Source organism: Somniosus microcephalus, chromosome 5 (genome assembly GCF_052327205.1).
Source record: "Somniosus microcephalus isolate GS21.2 chromosome 5, FLI_Smic_1.0, whole genome shotgun sequence".
Lineage (NCBI taxonomy): Eukaryota > Metazoa > Chordata > Chondrichthyes > Squaliformes > Somniosidae > Somniosus > Somniosus microcephalus.
In genome coordinates this window covers 284,488,389-284,505,335 of record NC_140991.1, presented here as the reverse complement: position 1 = coordinate 284,505,335, position 16,947 = coordinate 284,488,389, and the positions used below count along the sequence as shown (strand labels likewise).

At 44.8% G+C, this 16,947-nt stretch overlaps 1 protein-coding gene across 2 annotated transcripts in view; it reads right to left on the bottom strand.

The window, feature by feature from the left end:
• The window catches only part of ahrra (aryl-hydrocarbon receptor repressor a), a 329,025-nt gene that overhangs the window by 97,457 nt on the left and 214,621 nt on the right, over positions 1-16,947 (bottom strand). For both annotated transcript variants that reach the window (XM_085989051.1, XM_085989049.1), the window contains exon 4: positions 13,022-13,140. In XM_085989051.1, coding sequence (XP_085845177.1) covers positions 13,022-13,140 — 119 coding nt within the window. The remainder of the gene's footprint in view (positions 1-13,021; positions 13,141-16,947) is intronic.

Sequence of the window (16,947 nt, the reverse complement as noted above, 5' to 3'; positions counted from 1 at the left end):
CCCTGCCTTCGATCCATTTCATTTCCTTTCCAGTTTTGAAAAAGGGTTTCGACCCGAAACGTCGACTCTAATTTCTTTCCATGGATGTTGCCTGGCCTGCTGAGTTTTTCCAGCATTTTCTGTTGTTATTTCGGATTTCCAGCATCTGCAGTATTTTGCTATCGTACATTGCTGTGGGTCTGGAGCCAGACCGGGTAAGGACGGCAGATTTCCTTCCCTAAATGACATTAGTGAACCAGATGGGTTTTTACGACAACCCGATAGTTTACTGATACTAGCTTTTTATTCCAGATTTTTTTATCTGAATTTAAATTCCCCAGCTGCCATGGTGGGATTTGAACTCACGTCTCCGGATCATTAGTCCAGGCCTCTAGGTTACTAGTCCAGTAACATAAGCCCTATGCTACCGTTCTCGTGAGTTCCTCGAGGGTCAGTTATTTAGACAACACTTCTAAAGCGCAAAACCATCAGTCCAATATTTATAGGAAATATGTAGAAAAAGTACTCTCTTGGAAGATACTATGAGGCTTGCAATCTACCTGTGCTGGTCTAATACTACATGGAAGATCAGAATCATCCTGGATTTGGACCTACTCCTTTTCATCGGAAACCAATGTTTAATGTTCAGCTCTCAGCGGTGAGGACTGTTGGTAATAGTCTGCTTTATTAATTCATTTTGTTGTCACACCACTTTATGTCATGACTCATTCATTAATGCAAAAAACTCCAGCCTATCACTATTCATCCAATAAATACCACTACAACTCTTCGATATTCTTGTTGCTATGTCCTCTAAGATCTTAACTTTCTCAAAGTGCCTACATTTTTAGCACTGTGACCACAAAAGTTAGTGAGCAGAAAAATTGCTGGCATTGGTACAGATACCAACAGTGAGAATGAAATCTTGTCCTTACTGTTTGGTGAGAGAAACTCGAGACTGGGAATTGAATATACCAGGTTATGAGGTCTGCAGGAAAGATAGGGAAAATGGTAAGAATGTAGAATTAGGAACAGGAGTAGGCCATACGGCCCTTCGAGCCCGCTCCACCATTCAATAAGATCATGGCTGATCTTTGACCTCAACTCCACTTTCTTGCCTGATCCCCACATCCTTTGATTTCCCTGGAGTCTAAAAATCTTTCTCTCTCAGTCCTGAATATACTCAACGGCATAGCACCCACAGCCCTTTCGGGTAGAGAATTCCAAAGATTCACAACCCTCTGAATGAAGAAATTCCTCCTCATCTCAGTCTTAAGTGGCCGACCCCTTATCCTGAGGCTATGCCCCCTAGTTCTAGACACTCCAGCCAGGGGAAGCAACCTCTTAGCATCTACCCTGTCAATCCCCCTCAGAATCTTATATATTTCAATGAGATCACCTCTCACTCTTCTAAACTCCAGACAGTATAAGCCCAATCTACTCAATCATAGAAACATAGAAGATAGGAGCAGGAGTAGGCCATTCGGCCCTTCGAGCCTGCTCCGCCATTCAATGAGATCATGGCTGATCATTCAAATTCAGTACCCTGTCCCTGCCTTCTCCCCATATCCCTTGATCCCTTTAGTCTTAAGAAATATATCCAACTCTTTCTTGAATATATTTAATGAACTGGCCTCCACCGCCCTCTGTGGCAGAGAATTCCACAGGTTCACCACTCTTTGGGTAAAGAAATTCCTCCTCATTTCAATCCTAAATGTCCTACCCCTTATCCTTAGACTATGACCCCTGGTTCTGGACTCCCCGACCATCAGGAACATCCTTCCAGCATCTAGTCTGTCCAGGCCTGACAGAATTTTATAGGTTTTGATGAGATCACTTTTCCTGTGGAGTTTTATTTCTCAATGGAATGTATATTCATTGAGAATTTTAGAATATTTCTTTAAATGTTTGCCGCTGCTTATCTACTGTCATACCTTTTAATCTAATTTCCCAAACTACCTTAGCTAACTCACCCCTCATACCTATGTAACTGGCTTTATTTAAGTTTAAGACTCTCATTTCCGATTGAAGTATTTGACTCCCAAACACAACATGAAATTTTATCATACTATGATCACTCTTCCCCAGAGGATCCTTTACTATGAAATAACTAATTAACCCTGTCTCATTACACAATACAAGGTCTAAAATAGCCTGTTCCCTGGTCGGTTCCATGATGCATTGTTCTAGGAAACTGTCTCGAATGCATTCCATGAACTCGTCCTCCAGACTACCTTTGCCAATTTGATTTGCCCAGTCTATATGAAGATTAAGGTTCCCCATGATTATTGTATTACCTTTGTTACAAGCTCCTATTATTTGTTGATTAATACTCTGTCCAATGGTATAGCTACTGCTTGGGGGCCTATAAACTACTCCCACCAGTATTTTCTGTCCCTTGTTATTTCTTATCTCCATGCAAACTGATTCTACTTCCCGATCTTCCGAACCAAGATCCTTTCGCACTACTGTTCTTATTATCAGGGCTACCCCTCCCACTCCTTTTCCATTCTGCCTGTATTTTCAAAATATAGAGTGGGAGGAGTAGCTTTAGTGATCAAGGATGAAATCACTTCAATGATAAGGGAGGATACAGTGAGAGGTAAGCAAGCAGTGGAGACTTTATGGTTAGAATTAAGAAATAGAACAGGATGTAAGACTGCAGTGGGAGTTGTGTATAGACCCCCTGGTAGCAGCCATGAAGAAATGTATAAATGCAGAGATTGGACAAGCATGTAGTAAAGGCAGAGTGGTTTTAATGGGGGATTTTAACTTTCATATTGATTGGGATAAACAGACTAGCTCATGTCAGAAAGGTAGTGAATTTCATGAGTGTGTTCAGGATAGTTTTCTGCAACAATATGTCCTAGAACCAACAAGGGGGCAGGCCATGTTAAATTTGGTAATGAGCCAGATTTAGTTAACAGCCTAACAGGGTGTAAACATTTATTTAATAGCGCTCATAATATGATCGAGTTCAACGTAATGTTTGAAAGGGAGAAAAACAAAACAGCTACTAAGATTCTAGATTTATGTAAGGCTGATTTCAATGCGATGAGATAGAGACTGTCCATAGTAAACTGGGCAAATCTGTTAATGGGGAAATCAACACAAGATCAGTGGGAGATGTTCAAAAAAGAATTTAATGTGATACAGAACCGATTAATATCCTTAAGGGGCAAGAGTTTTACTTGCCAATAAAACAGCCAGGGACAACTAAAGAGGTAAGGGACAACATAAAACTAAAAGAAAATGCTTAGAAAAAGGCAAAAAATAGCACAGATCCTGACAACTGGGAGAGATACAAAGAACAACAAAAGGTGATAAAACAGAGAGTAAGAACTACAAAAAGGGAGTATGAAAAGAAAATTGCAAGAGATATAAAAATCAACACAAAGAATTTTTACAATTATATTAGGAAAAAGAAGGTAGTTAGGAGCAATATAATTGCAAAATACTGCAGATGCTGGAAATCTGAAATAACAACAGAAAATGCTGGAAATACTCAGCAGGCCAGGCAGCATCCGTGGAGAGAGAAACAGAGTTAATGTTTCAGGTCTGGGACCCTTCATCAGAACATCCAGTTCTGATGAAGGGTCCCAGACCTGAAACGTTAACTCTGTTTCTATCTAGTTAGGAGCAATGTTGGCCCCTTAAAAACCGATATCGGTAATATTGTGAATGATAAGGAAATGGTGGACATGTTGAATAATTATTTTGTGTTAGTATTTACAGTAGAGGAAGAGGATAGCATGCTGGACATCCCAAGGAAACTAATATTGAATCAGGATGGGGACTCACCAAAATTAACGTAAGCAAAATAACAATAATGAAGAAAATAGTGGCACCAAAAAGTGACAAATCTCCAGGACCAGATGGTTTCCATTCCATGGTTTTAAAGGAAGTAGGTGAGCACATTGCAGATGCTCTAACTATAATCTTCCAAAGTTCTCTTGATTTGGGAACCATTCCTTTAGATTGGAAAATTGCGCATGTCACTCTGCTATTTAAGGAAGGTGTGAGGGAAAACAGGGAATTATAGTCCAGTTAGCCTAACATCTGTTGTCGGGAAATTACTAGAGTCTATAATTAAGGGTAGAGTGACTGAACACCGTGAAAATTTTCAGCTGATCAGAGAGAGCCAGCGTGGATTTGTAAAGGATAGGTCATGCCTGACTAAGCTGATTGAATTTTTTGACGAGTTGACTAAAGTAGTGGACAGGAGAATGTCTATGGATGTTATTTATATGGACTTCCAGAAGGAATTTGATGACGTCCTGCATAAGAAACTGTTTGCTAAAGCTGAAGCTCATGGAACTGAAGGTATATTATTGACCAGGTTAAGAAATTGGCTGAGCGGCAGGAGACAGGCAGTAGGGATAATGGGCAGGTACTCTAATTGGCAGGATGTGGCTAGTGGTGTCCCGCAAGTATCTGTGTTGGGGCCTCAACTATTCACTCTATTTATTAACGACTTAGATGGTGGGATAGAAAGCCTCCTATAGTACAACAGTGACTACATTTCAAAAGGTACTTCACTGGCTGTAAAGCAATTTGGAACATCTGGTGGTCATGAAAAGAGCTGTATAAATGCAAGTCATTCTTTTCTTTTCACATATCCAAGTTCACAATGACACAAACATAGGCGGCATTGTAAGCAGTGTAGATGGAAGCATAAAATTACAAAGAGATATTAATAGATTAAGCAAATGGGCAAAACTGTGGCAAATGGATTTCAATGTATACAAATGTGAGGTCATCCACTTTGGACCTAAAAAGGATAGAACAGAGTACTTTCTAAATGGTGAAAAGCTAAAAACAGTGGATGTCCAAGGAGACTTCGGTGTCTGTGTACATAGACCATGAAAATGTCATGGACAGGTACAGAAAATAATCAAAAAAGCTAATGGAATGCTGGCCTTTGTATCCAGAGGACTAGAATACAAAGGGATAGAAGTTATGCTGCAGCTATACAAAGTCCTGGTTAGACCACACCTGGAGTATTGTGAGCAGTTCTGGGCACCACACTTTAGGTAGGATATATTGGCCTTGGAGGGAGTGCAGCGTAGATTTACCAGAATGATACCCGGACTCCAAGGGTTAAATTAAAAGGAGAGATTATACAAACTAGGGCTGTATTTCCTGGAATTTAGAAGGTTAAGGTGATTTGATCGAAGTTTTCAGGATATTAAGGGGAACTGATAGGGTAGATAGAGGGAAACTAGTTCCGCTGATTGAGGAGTTCAGGACTAGGGGACATAGAGCCAGGAAACACTTCTACAGTTAGGAAACACTTCTACACGCAAGTGGTGGTAGAAGTTTCCTTTTCCACAAACGGCAATTGATGCTAGGTGAATTGTTAATTTCAAATCTGAGATTGCTAGATTTATGTTAACCAAAGGTATTAAGGGACATGGTGCAAACGTGGGTATATGGCGATAGGTCACAGATGAACCATGAATTGATTGAATGGTGGAACAGGCTTGAGGGTCTAAATGGCCTACTCCTATTCCTCTGTTCCTAGGACACCCTTTTGTTTATTAGTGAAACCTTCTAAGTTTAGGCAATAGGCTTTTACAATGCAATAGTTGTAGATACATAAACAAAACTCTATATAACAGGGACAAAATTGTCTTTGGGATCAATGATTATAAAAGGCTGTAAGGCTATTGGAAACCTGGCATGGTTTAGTTGCACTGCCTGACATTACTGGGTGCTACCCAGCAGTAGTTGCTAAAAAATAAAGCCGTCCATCCCAAACGACGGCCCAGATTTTGCTGGAGCGTGTCATCTCATGGTGTGCTCTGTTAGTTAGAATTTTTCCCTCACCCTTTAGCATGAAAAATGTTTGCTCTATAAGTTGCTGGAAGAGTGAGCTGATAACAGGGCATCTGGGACCTTGGTGAACGATGGGAGCAATGAGATTTAAGGATCGAGAAAGAAACAGGAAAGGGGGAGAAAGAAAGAGAGTGAATTTGTTTCAAATTAGATTCGGAAAGAGAAATAAAGAGGGAAAAAGAAACATTAGATTAAGAGAGAGAAAAAAGAGACAGAAAAGTATGAAAAAAAATTAAAAATTACATTTAAAATTAAAAACAATCTCTAACAACTATTTGCTGCCTGTAGGAATGAGACACCACAGTTTAAATTGTTCCCTTTCTGGGCTGGAAAGGTTGAGTGGCATTGCAGGATGATAAATCTCCTCATTGTAACGTCCGTGTGTAATTGAGACACGGACTGCAGGAGTTGGTTATAACAGGTGTTGACTGAATGGAGACAAAACTGGAACTACTATACAAAGTTACTGCACAGGCTTATATACAGGGGTGGTCACTACTGGTACTGCAGTATACAGGGGCTGCAGAATATAGTTCCTTCTTCAAGGTACATACACTACAATTCCTCCCCTTTTAGCTAAACAGTACATAACATTCGATTAATAATTAAAGAACATATTTACAATTACAGTTGCTATATACATTAGCTGAAGTTAATCAATTATAAATTCAGTCTTTGAGGAGGGTTCCTGATTCTGTCCGGATAACGCCTCTTTGGGGTATCAGGTTCTTCTGGCAAAGTTGATTCGGGATCAACATCGTTGTTTGGTTCGTCTGCTTCCAATATCACCGATTCTGAGGTAGATGCAATTGGTACTTCGGTTTCATCACCAGGTGTATAGGATCGTGGTGTAGATTTGACGTTTTCCAGTGACTCTAGAATCTGGTCAGCATGGCGTCTTACAATGCACTCTCCAACGTCCACGGTGTACATTAGAGGTCCTTGCCGTGTGCAGATCGTTCCTGGCTGCCATTTCTCTGTGCGGTAGTCCCGGGCCAAAACTGGTTGACCTATCTTAAAACTCCTGGTTGGCCTTTCATTCATATTCTGAAACTGCCTGTTCTCCACATCTCTTCTGATGTTTGGCTTAACCAAATTCAAGCGGCATCTTAGTCTTCGATTGAAGAACATCATGGCTGGAGTTTGGTTGGTAACCGCATGTGTTGCATTCCGGTAGGCAAACAAGAAGTTATCCACCTTGTGTTGCAGGGGTATATCTTCATTACACATTGCCTTGATAGCCTTCTTGAATGTTTGAACGAACCTCTCAGCCAATCCATTGGTGGCTGGATGATATGGGGCAGATGTGTAATGCTTAACACCATTGTTCTTTAAGAACCTCCGGAACTCTTCAGACACAAACTGTAGTCCATTGTCGGAGCAAATCTGTTCAGGCAGCCCATTTCTGTCGAATATGGTTCGTAAGACTGTGATAGTTTTTTCTGTGGTGGTTGAGGACATTTTTATTACCTCTGGCCACTTTGAATGTGCATCCACCGCAATTAAAAACATCGAGTCCATAAATGGACCAGCAAAATCATTGTGTACCCTTTGCCATGGAGATGAGGGCCACTCCCATGGATGTAGAGGGGCCTGTGGTGGGCGTTTTGGACCTTCTGGCATCCTGTACAGCTCTTGGTCATCTCTTCGATTTCTCTATCGATTCCCGGCCACCACACAAACGCTCTGGCTAAGTTCTTCATTTTTACCCCTCCCAGATGACCCTCATGAAGCTCATTGAGCACTCTATCCTTCAATTTGGGTGGAATTACTACTCTGGATCCACACATCAAGGTTCCTCGGCACACTGACAGCTGTTGTCTTCTCGGCGAGAATGCTGGCAACAGTGGTTCGCCATGTGCTGGCCATCCCTTCACCGTTAAATCATAGACCCTGGAGAGTGTCGGGTCATTTTGTGTTTCCTTTTCTATGTTTGCATTCGTCACAGGTAGACATTCGACTATGGTCGAGTGGAATATCTCCACAGAATCCACTGCAGGTGCTTCTTCCACCATCGGCAACGGTAGGCGCGACAATCCATCAGCATTCCCATGCTGTTTAGTTCCTTTGTACTCGATGTCATATTGGTGTGCTCCTAGGAAAAGGGACCACCTCTGTAGCCGTTGTGCTGTCATTATCGGGACGCCCTTCTTAGGGTTGAAAATGGAGACAAGAGGTTGATGATCAGTTAGTAGAGTAAATTTCTGTCCGTGCAGGTAGTGATTGAACTTCTTCACCCCCCACACCAGGCTGAGGGCCTCTCTGTCAATCTGGGCGTAGTTACGCTCGGCTGCAGTTAACGACCGTGACGCAAAAGCTATCGGCCTCTCTGAACCATCAAGGGGTTTATGTGACAGTACCGCTCCAACGCCGTAGGGAGACGCATCACATGCCAGTCTTATCGGTAGTGATGGGTTGTAGTGAGCCAATACTTCTCTTGAAGTGATCAGGCTTTTACACTTCTGAAAGGCCCGCTTACATTCATCGCTCCATTTCCATGCTACTCCAGTTTGTAGCAGGGCGTTCAGTGGGTGCAGAATTGTGGACAAATGCGGCAAAAACTTATGGTAGTAATTCACCAATCCGAGGAATGACCTCAGTTGCGACACATTTTCAGGCGCTGGAGCCTTAACTACCGCTTCAATTTTGTCAGGGGACTTATGTAACCCCTCTTCATCAATCACGTGGCCACAATACGATATTTGTTTCTTAAAAAACTCGCACTTGGGGCGATTGGCTCGTAGCCCATGCTCTCTTAGTCTAGTGAGCACCTGCTCTAGGTTGGCAAGGTGTTCACTGTCATTTTCACCCGTCACTAGGATGTCATCCAAGTAACACTGAGTCCCCGGAATCCCTTGCAGGACTTGTTCCATCGCTCTTTGCCATAGAGCCGGAGCTGATGCAACTCCGAATACCAGTCGATTATACTGGTAAAGACCTTTGTGAGTGTTTATCGTGAGATATTTCCTAGAGGATTCTTCAACCTCCATCTGCAAATATGCTTGCGCTAGGTCAATTTTTGTAAAACGTTTCCCTCCAGATAGTGAGGCAAAAATATCTTCTATCCTCGGAAGAGGATACTGTACTGTGTGAAGGACTGGGTTCACAGTCACCTTGAAGTCCCCACAGATGCGAACCTTCCTTGGCTCCTCAGACTTATTGTTTAACGTTTTCTTCACGACAGGAACGATGGGTGTCACCCACTCGCTCCAGTCTACCTTAGTTAGCACGCCTGAATTCTCCAGATTCTCCAGCTCTGCCTCGACGGCTGGGCGAATTGCATACGGTACCGGTCTTGCTTTGAAAAACTTGGGAATTGCATTCTCTTCTATTTTTATCGAGTCGGTTACGCCTTTAAGAGTTCCCAGTTCTTGTTGAAATACCTCTTTAGCATTAGCCAAGATTTTTGACAATCGTCCAGGTGTGACGTCATCATCCTTTTTACCAGCCACCGTCAGTGCCTGAATGGAGTACCAGTCTAAACTTATCTTTCTGATCCATTCACGTCCCAATAACGGTGGTCCACCATCTTGCAGTATGTACAGATACAATTTCTGTATTTCCTTGCCGTTGTATTCGACAGGCACCCTTATTTTCCCTCTGGGGTATACTTTCTGCCCTGTATATGTCTTCAAGACAATGGATGTGTCTTTCAAGGGTATGTGTGAGAATAGCCGCTCGTAGTCTCGTCGATTCATGATGGTCAGGGCTGATCCTGTATCCAATTCCATTTTGACTTGGGACCCTGCTATTGTGAGGGTGACCCAAATGGTTCGGTGATCCTCTTTTATGATTACGTTGTGTAGTTTGAGACAGCTTAGTCAATTCAATTCAATTCAATTCAAATCACTTTATTGGCATGACAAGGTACATCTTATGTTGCCAAAGCATTGAAAAACATTCATGGTTGAACACATAAATACTGATCTATCCATACAGTGTATAAACAGATATATCCCTGAGTGTATAAATATACATTCATATAATTTGTATATACTCTTTTCTTATATTTAGTGGTTGTCCCTCTGTTTATGGCAAGCTGTAACATAGTGTGCCGCTAAGGTTACACAATTTCTCTCTTCCCCTAGTAGGTATGGGAGTTTTTGGTCGTCATTCAAATTTCTGAATTCCGGGCATATTTTTGTGAATTTTGGGTAGAAATTCTCCCTTATGCCCTGATATTTTCTACAAGCTGTGAGGAAGTGCATCTCTGTCTCCACCGCTCCCTGACTGCAGTGAGAGCATATCCTGTCCTCTCTTGGTAGCCGGGTCTGCCTGTGTCTACCTTTTTCGATCGCCAGGCTATGTTCACTAAGTCTGTACATAGTCAAGGTTTTTCTCAGTTTGCTATCCTTTACTATCTCTTGTTCCCGGATTCACTATCGCTCTTCTGGTCTTCGGAACTACTGTCCGTGATCTTTTGTACTTTCCTGTACTTTTCCTTAGTAGTCTTTTTGTTGTCGTTAGTCTTCTTCCCGGACCTGCAAACTCGTGCAATGTGTCCCATCTTTCCGCATTGCCTGCATGTTTTGTCCTTGGACTAGCAGTCCTTCTGGTCATGGGTTATTCTGCCGCAGCGGTAACATTTTTCAAATCCCCGTGTCATTTCATGGGTGCCGTATTCCTGTGGCTTTTGCTGTATTTCCGCAGCTCCCCTTGCTGCTGCTTCGTACGATACTGCCACGCTGAAAGCCTTATCTAGCGTCAGCTCTTTCTCTGAGAGTAACCTCTTCTGCGTTCCTTCACTCAGGAGTCCACAGACAAATTTGTCCCGTAGGGTATCTGCCAGTCCTGCTCCGAACTGGCAGTGCTTTGATAGCTTGCGTAGTTCCGTAAGGTAATCAGCATTGCTCTCATCTTTATGCTGATTTCTCTTGTGGAATTTAAATCTTTACGCTATCAGCAGCGGTGTAGGATTTAGGTGTTCCTGTAGGATACCAACAATTTCGTTAAAACTCTTCACCATCGGTTTGACTGGAGTGATCAGGTTCCGCAATAGGCCGTACGTTCTTGCGCCCATTAAGTTTAGTAGTACCGATGCCTTTTTCTCATCGGCTACTTCATTTGCCTTGCAATATACTTCGACTCTTTCCACATACGTGGTCCAGTCTTCTATTGCATTATCGAAGGCAGTGATATTGCCAGTCTTCGGCATCTTGGAGATCTAAGATGGCGCCTCCCGCGCTTTGCCTTCTTCCCCGACTGAACAAAATGGCGCCTCCCGCGCTTTGCCTTCTTCCCCGCTGGATTAAGATGGCGCCTCCCGCGCTTTCTGTCTTTTCCGCTGCTGCTAGCGCTGTTGCTGGCGTTTTTATGCCTTGATGGCGACGCCCTATGGTCTTCGCGCACTTCCCCCCCGCGCTGCTGCCAACGCCGCTCTCCGCGGTCCCCGTGGCAACTGCAGCTCCTCGCGGCTTTCTGCGCTTCTAATTTCTTTTATTTTAATTACTGTTCCCGTCGTCAGAGCAGACCCTATGGGACACTTTCCTCCCTCTTCTCAGGTCTGTACGCTGCCCGGCTTCGTAGCACTGGCCGCGCCCTGTGTGCTCCACCCTCTCTCTCTCTCTCTCCTCTTCCCGACAACGCTGCTCGGCCCCGTTGAAAAACCACCCGATCGAGCTCTAGCCCGCCGCAGCCCAGGAAGGATCAGTGTACTACCTGCCACCAGCCCGATTAGCTGGAACACCATAGACTGGATAACCAAGCCCAGCTCTCGACAGCCTCTCCTGCAAATCTTCGATTTCGATGAATCAGAGGGCGGTTGCCCACGGTCGACGCCCGTTTCTTCTGTTTTTTTTTTTCTCTTTTTGGATTTCTTCCTTCTGGCCTCGACCTCTAACAACTTCGCTTCAGGGATGGATCCCCGTGAGGTGGTGCAGAATTGTAGGTAAGTTTGGACCTGTTCGTCGCCAGTGTAACGTCCGTGTGTAATTGAGACACGGACTGCAGAAGTTGGTTATAACAGGTGTTTACTGAATGGAGACAAAACTGGAACTACTATACAAAGTTACTACACAGGATTATATACAGTGGTGGTCACTACTGGTACTGCAGTATACAGGGGCTGCAGAATATAGTTCCTTCTTCAAGGTACATACACTACACTCATTAAAAAGGTACTTAAGCTGTAAGCAGGCCTAACTTCCGTGGCAAGTTTAATTGGCAATTAATGCACAAATGCAGCAACTTCATGAAACTTCATGGGAGGTTGTGGGCGAGCTGTCATTTTTCACGAGGCTAACGGCGGAGTGGCGCAAATCATCCAGCAATTCGTGGCGATTTGCAGTTCAACAGGTATCTCTTCCTCACCACAAATTGCTGGACGTTTCCACATTAATAACAGCAGGTGGCATTAAACTCACCGTTGTAATGGCAGCAAATTCTGGGCCAATATTTTTGTTGTATACAAACAGAACATGCAGAGCAATCCCAAACATACAGCTTGTGGATTATAGGGGCAATTTGAGAATTTGAATTCAGTTTTTAAAAATCTGCAAATAAAAAGCCAGTATCAATGTGTCTAAGTTTATGAAGGGTCTTGATAGACTGGATAGGAAGGACCTATTTCACTTAGTAGAGAGGTCAATAACCAGGGGACATAGATTTAAAGTAATTGGTAGAAGGATTAGAGGGGAGTTGAGGAGAACGTTTTTCACCCAGAAGGTGGTAGGGGTCTGGGACTCACTGCCTGAAGGTGTGGTAAAGGCAGAAACCCTCATCGCATTTAACACACTTGAAGTGCCTAAACCTACAAGGCTACAAGAGCTGGAAAGTGGGATTAGGCTTGGCTGCTCTTCTTCGGCCAGCACAGATATGATGGACCAAATGGCCTCCTTCTGTGCCGTAAACTTCTATGATTCTATTCTATCAGTAAAAGTGACCATGAAGCTGTCTGATTAGTTCACTAATGTCCTTTAGGAAATGACACCTGCCACCCTTGCCCCTTCTGGCCTATGTGTGACTCCAGTCCCACACCAACGTGGTTGACTCTTAACTGCCCTCTGAAGTGGCCTAGCAAGCCACTCACTTGTATCAAAACGAGAAAGGCCCATCACCACCGTCGCAAGTCAACTAGGGATGGGCAATAAATACCGGCCTTGCCACAACCCAAGAAAGAATTTTTTTTAAAGTGTCACGATGCCAATTACAGGTCCTTGTAATTCCGACCTTCAGGTGTTCAATATTTGTGACAGATGCTACTTACATCTAGCAGGAGCTCTCCTTCCGACAGCTGATTCCCAGTCAAGGGGGTGGGCTGACTGTCCCTCATGTCATGGCTGATAAGTTGGTGAGATTCCTTCCTTAACTCTGTCTCCTCAAAAGCTGTAATACAATTGAAAGCCAAAAGAAAAAAGTTAGCCTCAAGTCTAATATAGCGCATGCTGTAAAACAACAACCATTGTAAAGGAAGCATTCAGTGAAAGAGAATACTTCTTCAGTACAGAACTTGCAGCCCCTTCACCTCCCCTACCAACTTGACCTACTCGAGTACAGAATGGTGAATTCTGTGGTGGGGCGGTGGTGTTGTAGGTGGAAGATATTCCCCCTCCCACTCCCACTGGAAAACGGTCAACTAGAAAAAAAGCGGAGCAGACTCCCAGTGGGAGATGGTGTTCTGTCCCATTTTCCAGTCCCCGCAACCAGAAATCCTCAGGGATTCTGCCTTGTCCCCGATTGGAATATTGGTGCACAACCACCAGAGGGAGAGGGGTGGGCCAAAAAGACACAAGTTCGATGTTCCAATGTAAGTGTGGGGTTCGCCCGCTGAGAATCTCTGCCCCGAGCCTGCCAGGCTTTCCGGGGTCATGGGGGCGGGATGGGGGGCGGGGGGGGGGCTGGGGTGGTGAGGGGAGATATCCCACATTTCTATGGCACGAGCCCGGTGACACTACGAGCAAATCTCGGGCAAAGGTAAGCTCCAATTGGCCCCCTTTATACCCGGGGCCGTTTGGGAGATGGTTATGCCTCTCCTCGTAAGCCTTCCGGGGGATCCCAGGATGGGGGCTGAGGAAGCTCCCGAGCCGGAAGACTCTCCCCGGCCACAGCCCCTCCCCCCACTCCAATGCAGGTGACGCCAATTTTAGTTTTGTTCTGCTCAGATATTAAATTTAGGAGCCTGGTTAAAAAAGGGGCGTTGGGATCATAAACTTGTGCTTCTTGCCAATTTAACTAGGTGAGCTGGCTCGGAAAGCCAGTGCTTCAGAGCGCCGTGCCATGCAGAGACAGGAAACTCCATCAACTTGAGCTCATCGAAAACTCTGCTGACCGTATCCGAACTCCCACCAAGTCCCGTTAACCCATCACCCATGTGCTCACTGACTGACATTGGCTCCCGGTCTGGCAATGCCTCAGTTTAAAAATTCTCATCCTCGTATTCAGATCCCTCCATGGCCTCGCCCCTCCCTATCTCTATAACCTCCTCCAGCCCTACAACCCTCTGAGATCTCCGCGCTCCTCCAATTCTGGACTCCTGCATGCACCCCTGATTTTCATCATTCCACCATTGGCAACCGTGCCTTCAGCTGCCTGGGCCCTAAGCTCTGGAATTCCCTTTCTAAACCTCCACACCTCTCCCTCATCCTTTAAGGCGCTCCTTAAAACGTACCTCCTTGACCTGTTCCAATATCTCCTTATGTGACTCGGTGTCAAATTTTGTCTGATAGCACTCCTGTGAGGCACCTTTCGGACATTTAACTACGTTAACGGTACTATATAAATGCAAGTTGTTGTTGTTGTTGAAGCGTGTTTGCACAACAATGGTGAGCTCCGATCATGAGCGTGCTGTCAGAGAGGAGGCCCATAATATGGAAGAGAAGGGCGTGAAAAATAAAATATCAGAGGGCAAGTGGTACCAAGTTGCTATTTCCCGCCAACCAACAGTTTGTATGGTGCCATAGACTAAGTCGGTCGGGGAATTGCTGTGGGTCTGGGCTCAGGAGGAACTAAAACTAGGAAGTGGCAGTAGCACCGAATTATGTAGAATTTACCGCAAAGAAACAGGCCAGTTTTTATGCTTCACATGAACCTACTCTAACCCTATTTACTTCCTCTTAGTTGGCAGCACTCTCACCTCTGTGTCAGAAGGTTGTGGGTTCAATTCCCATTTCAGGTACTTGAGAACGTAAATACAAAAGGAAAATACGGCAGATGCTGGAAATCTGAAATAAAAACAGAAAATGCTGGAGAAACTCAGCAGGTCAGGCAGCATCTGTGAAGAGAGAAACAGAGTTAACGTTTCAGGTCGATGACCTCTCGTCAGACGAAAGGTCATCGACCTGAAATGCTCTGTTTCTCTCTTCACAGATGCTGCCTGACCTGCTGAGTTTCTCCAGCATTTTCTGTTTTTACTTGAGAACATAATCCAGGTTTACACGCCCAGTGCAGTACTGAGGGAGTGTTGCACAGTTGGAGTTGCTGTGATCAGCTAGGGTTCCCATTTCTAATCGTGTTTCCAGTGTCCAGTGTGAGAAAGTGTGTGGACCTTTGGCGAGGTCAGTGTTGAGTTTGGCTGCGATGCTCTCTACATTTGAATAGCCTGCCAAGATTCATTGCTCAGGCTCACACATGAAGAATGGCAATCCAAAGAGCAGCAAAACTTGCGGAACCAAACCTCAGAAAAGGTCAGCGTTTTCAAGGACAGGGGACGAGAGATTTTTAAGTTCTGCAAAGTAACTGTGAATTAACTTGCCTGTGTTGGTGTAGGGGTTACGGGGATCGGGTGGGATATGTGTCGGTGCAGGCTCGATGGGCCGAAATGGCCTCTATCTGCACTGTGGGGTTTTTGTGATTCTGTGATTCTGTGATCTCTGAAACACCTTTAGGCCCAGCAAGTGTACCCGTAGATGTTAAATCAGCTCCCTATTCCTAGTGCAATTAGCAACCTGTGGTTCACACATTTAGAAATGGATTAGCAAAAAAACTAAATTTTAATTTTTTTCCCATTCCAGAGATGAGGGACTTCAGTTATGTGGAGAGACAGGAGAAGCTGTTCTCTTTAGAGCAGAAAAGGTTAAGGGCAGATTTAATAGAGGTCTTCAAAATTCTGAAGGGTTTCATAGAGTAGAAAGGGCGAAACTGTTTCTACTAGCAGGAGAGCTGGTAACCAGACAACACAATTTAAGATAATCAGCAAAAGAACCAGGGGAGAGATAAAGAGAATTTTTTAATGCAGCGAATTGTTATGATCTGGAATACACAGCCTGAAAGAGTGGTGGAAGCAGATTGAATAATATCTTTCAAAAGGGAATTGCATATATTCTTGAAAAGCTAAAGAATTGTGGGGCTATGGGGAAAGAGTAGGGAAATGGGACTGATTGGATAGCTCATTCAAAGAACTGGCACCGACACAGTGATCCGAGTGGCCCCCTTTTGCATTGTAAGATTCTATGGGGGAAAAATTGGGTTGCTTTGCGCCTCCTGTTAGTGCACCGAACACGGCGCAAAGCACCTAGCGTTCGGGCGCGGAGCCGCTCGTGCCTCCCACTAAATTTTCGGTAGCTGGTAGCACCCAAAGTGTAAACTTCGCTCACGACTCCTGACCTACCGTCGGATGCTAAGTCCGACAGGGCCAGGGTGTTGTGTTTGTGGCCGTGGCAGCGGTAATTAAAGGGCAGGTGGCGTGTGGCCATTGTTTTGGGGGGCTGCCTGCCAGCACCTGCCCCCTTTCGCCTCCTCCTGCGGGGTGCCGGCCGCAATCGGTCAGGCGGGCACTCCTCTTGAGTGCCGGGCTCTTTTGCCGGCACCCCGCTCCCCGGTGGTCCAGCAGGGCCCCAGTGCGCGCTGCGCTAGGCCCCTCCCTTTTAATCAGGGGAGGGAGGCCTGTAATACCGCGGCGCTACATGCCGATGCGCGTGGCGACGTTGACCGTAGTGCCGCAATATTCAATGGTAGCGCCCCAGGAAGGAGGGGGAGCGCTTCCAGTAGCGCCCCGCCTCCTTCTTGGGATGCTACCATTCAATTTCCGGTGCGGGGGCGCTAACTAAAAGTAACGCCCCAGTGAAGTAAGTGCCCCAAAGGGGGAGAGAAATGATTTTCCCCCCATCCATTAGTTATGCTGCCACCTGTAGTCCAACTGGTATTTATTTTGACAAGAAATTGTTTCATCAATTGTGTTCAAATCCATCAAATCTG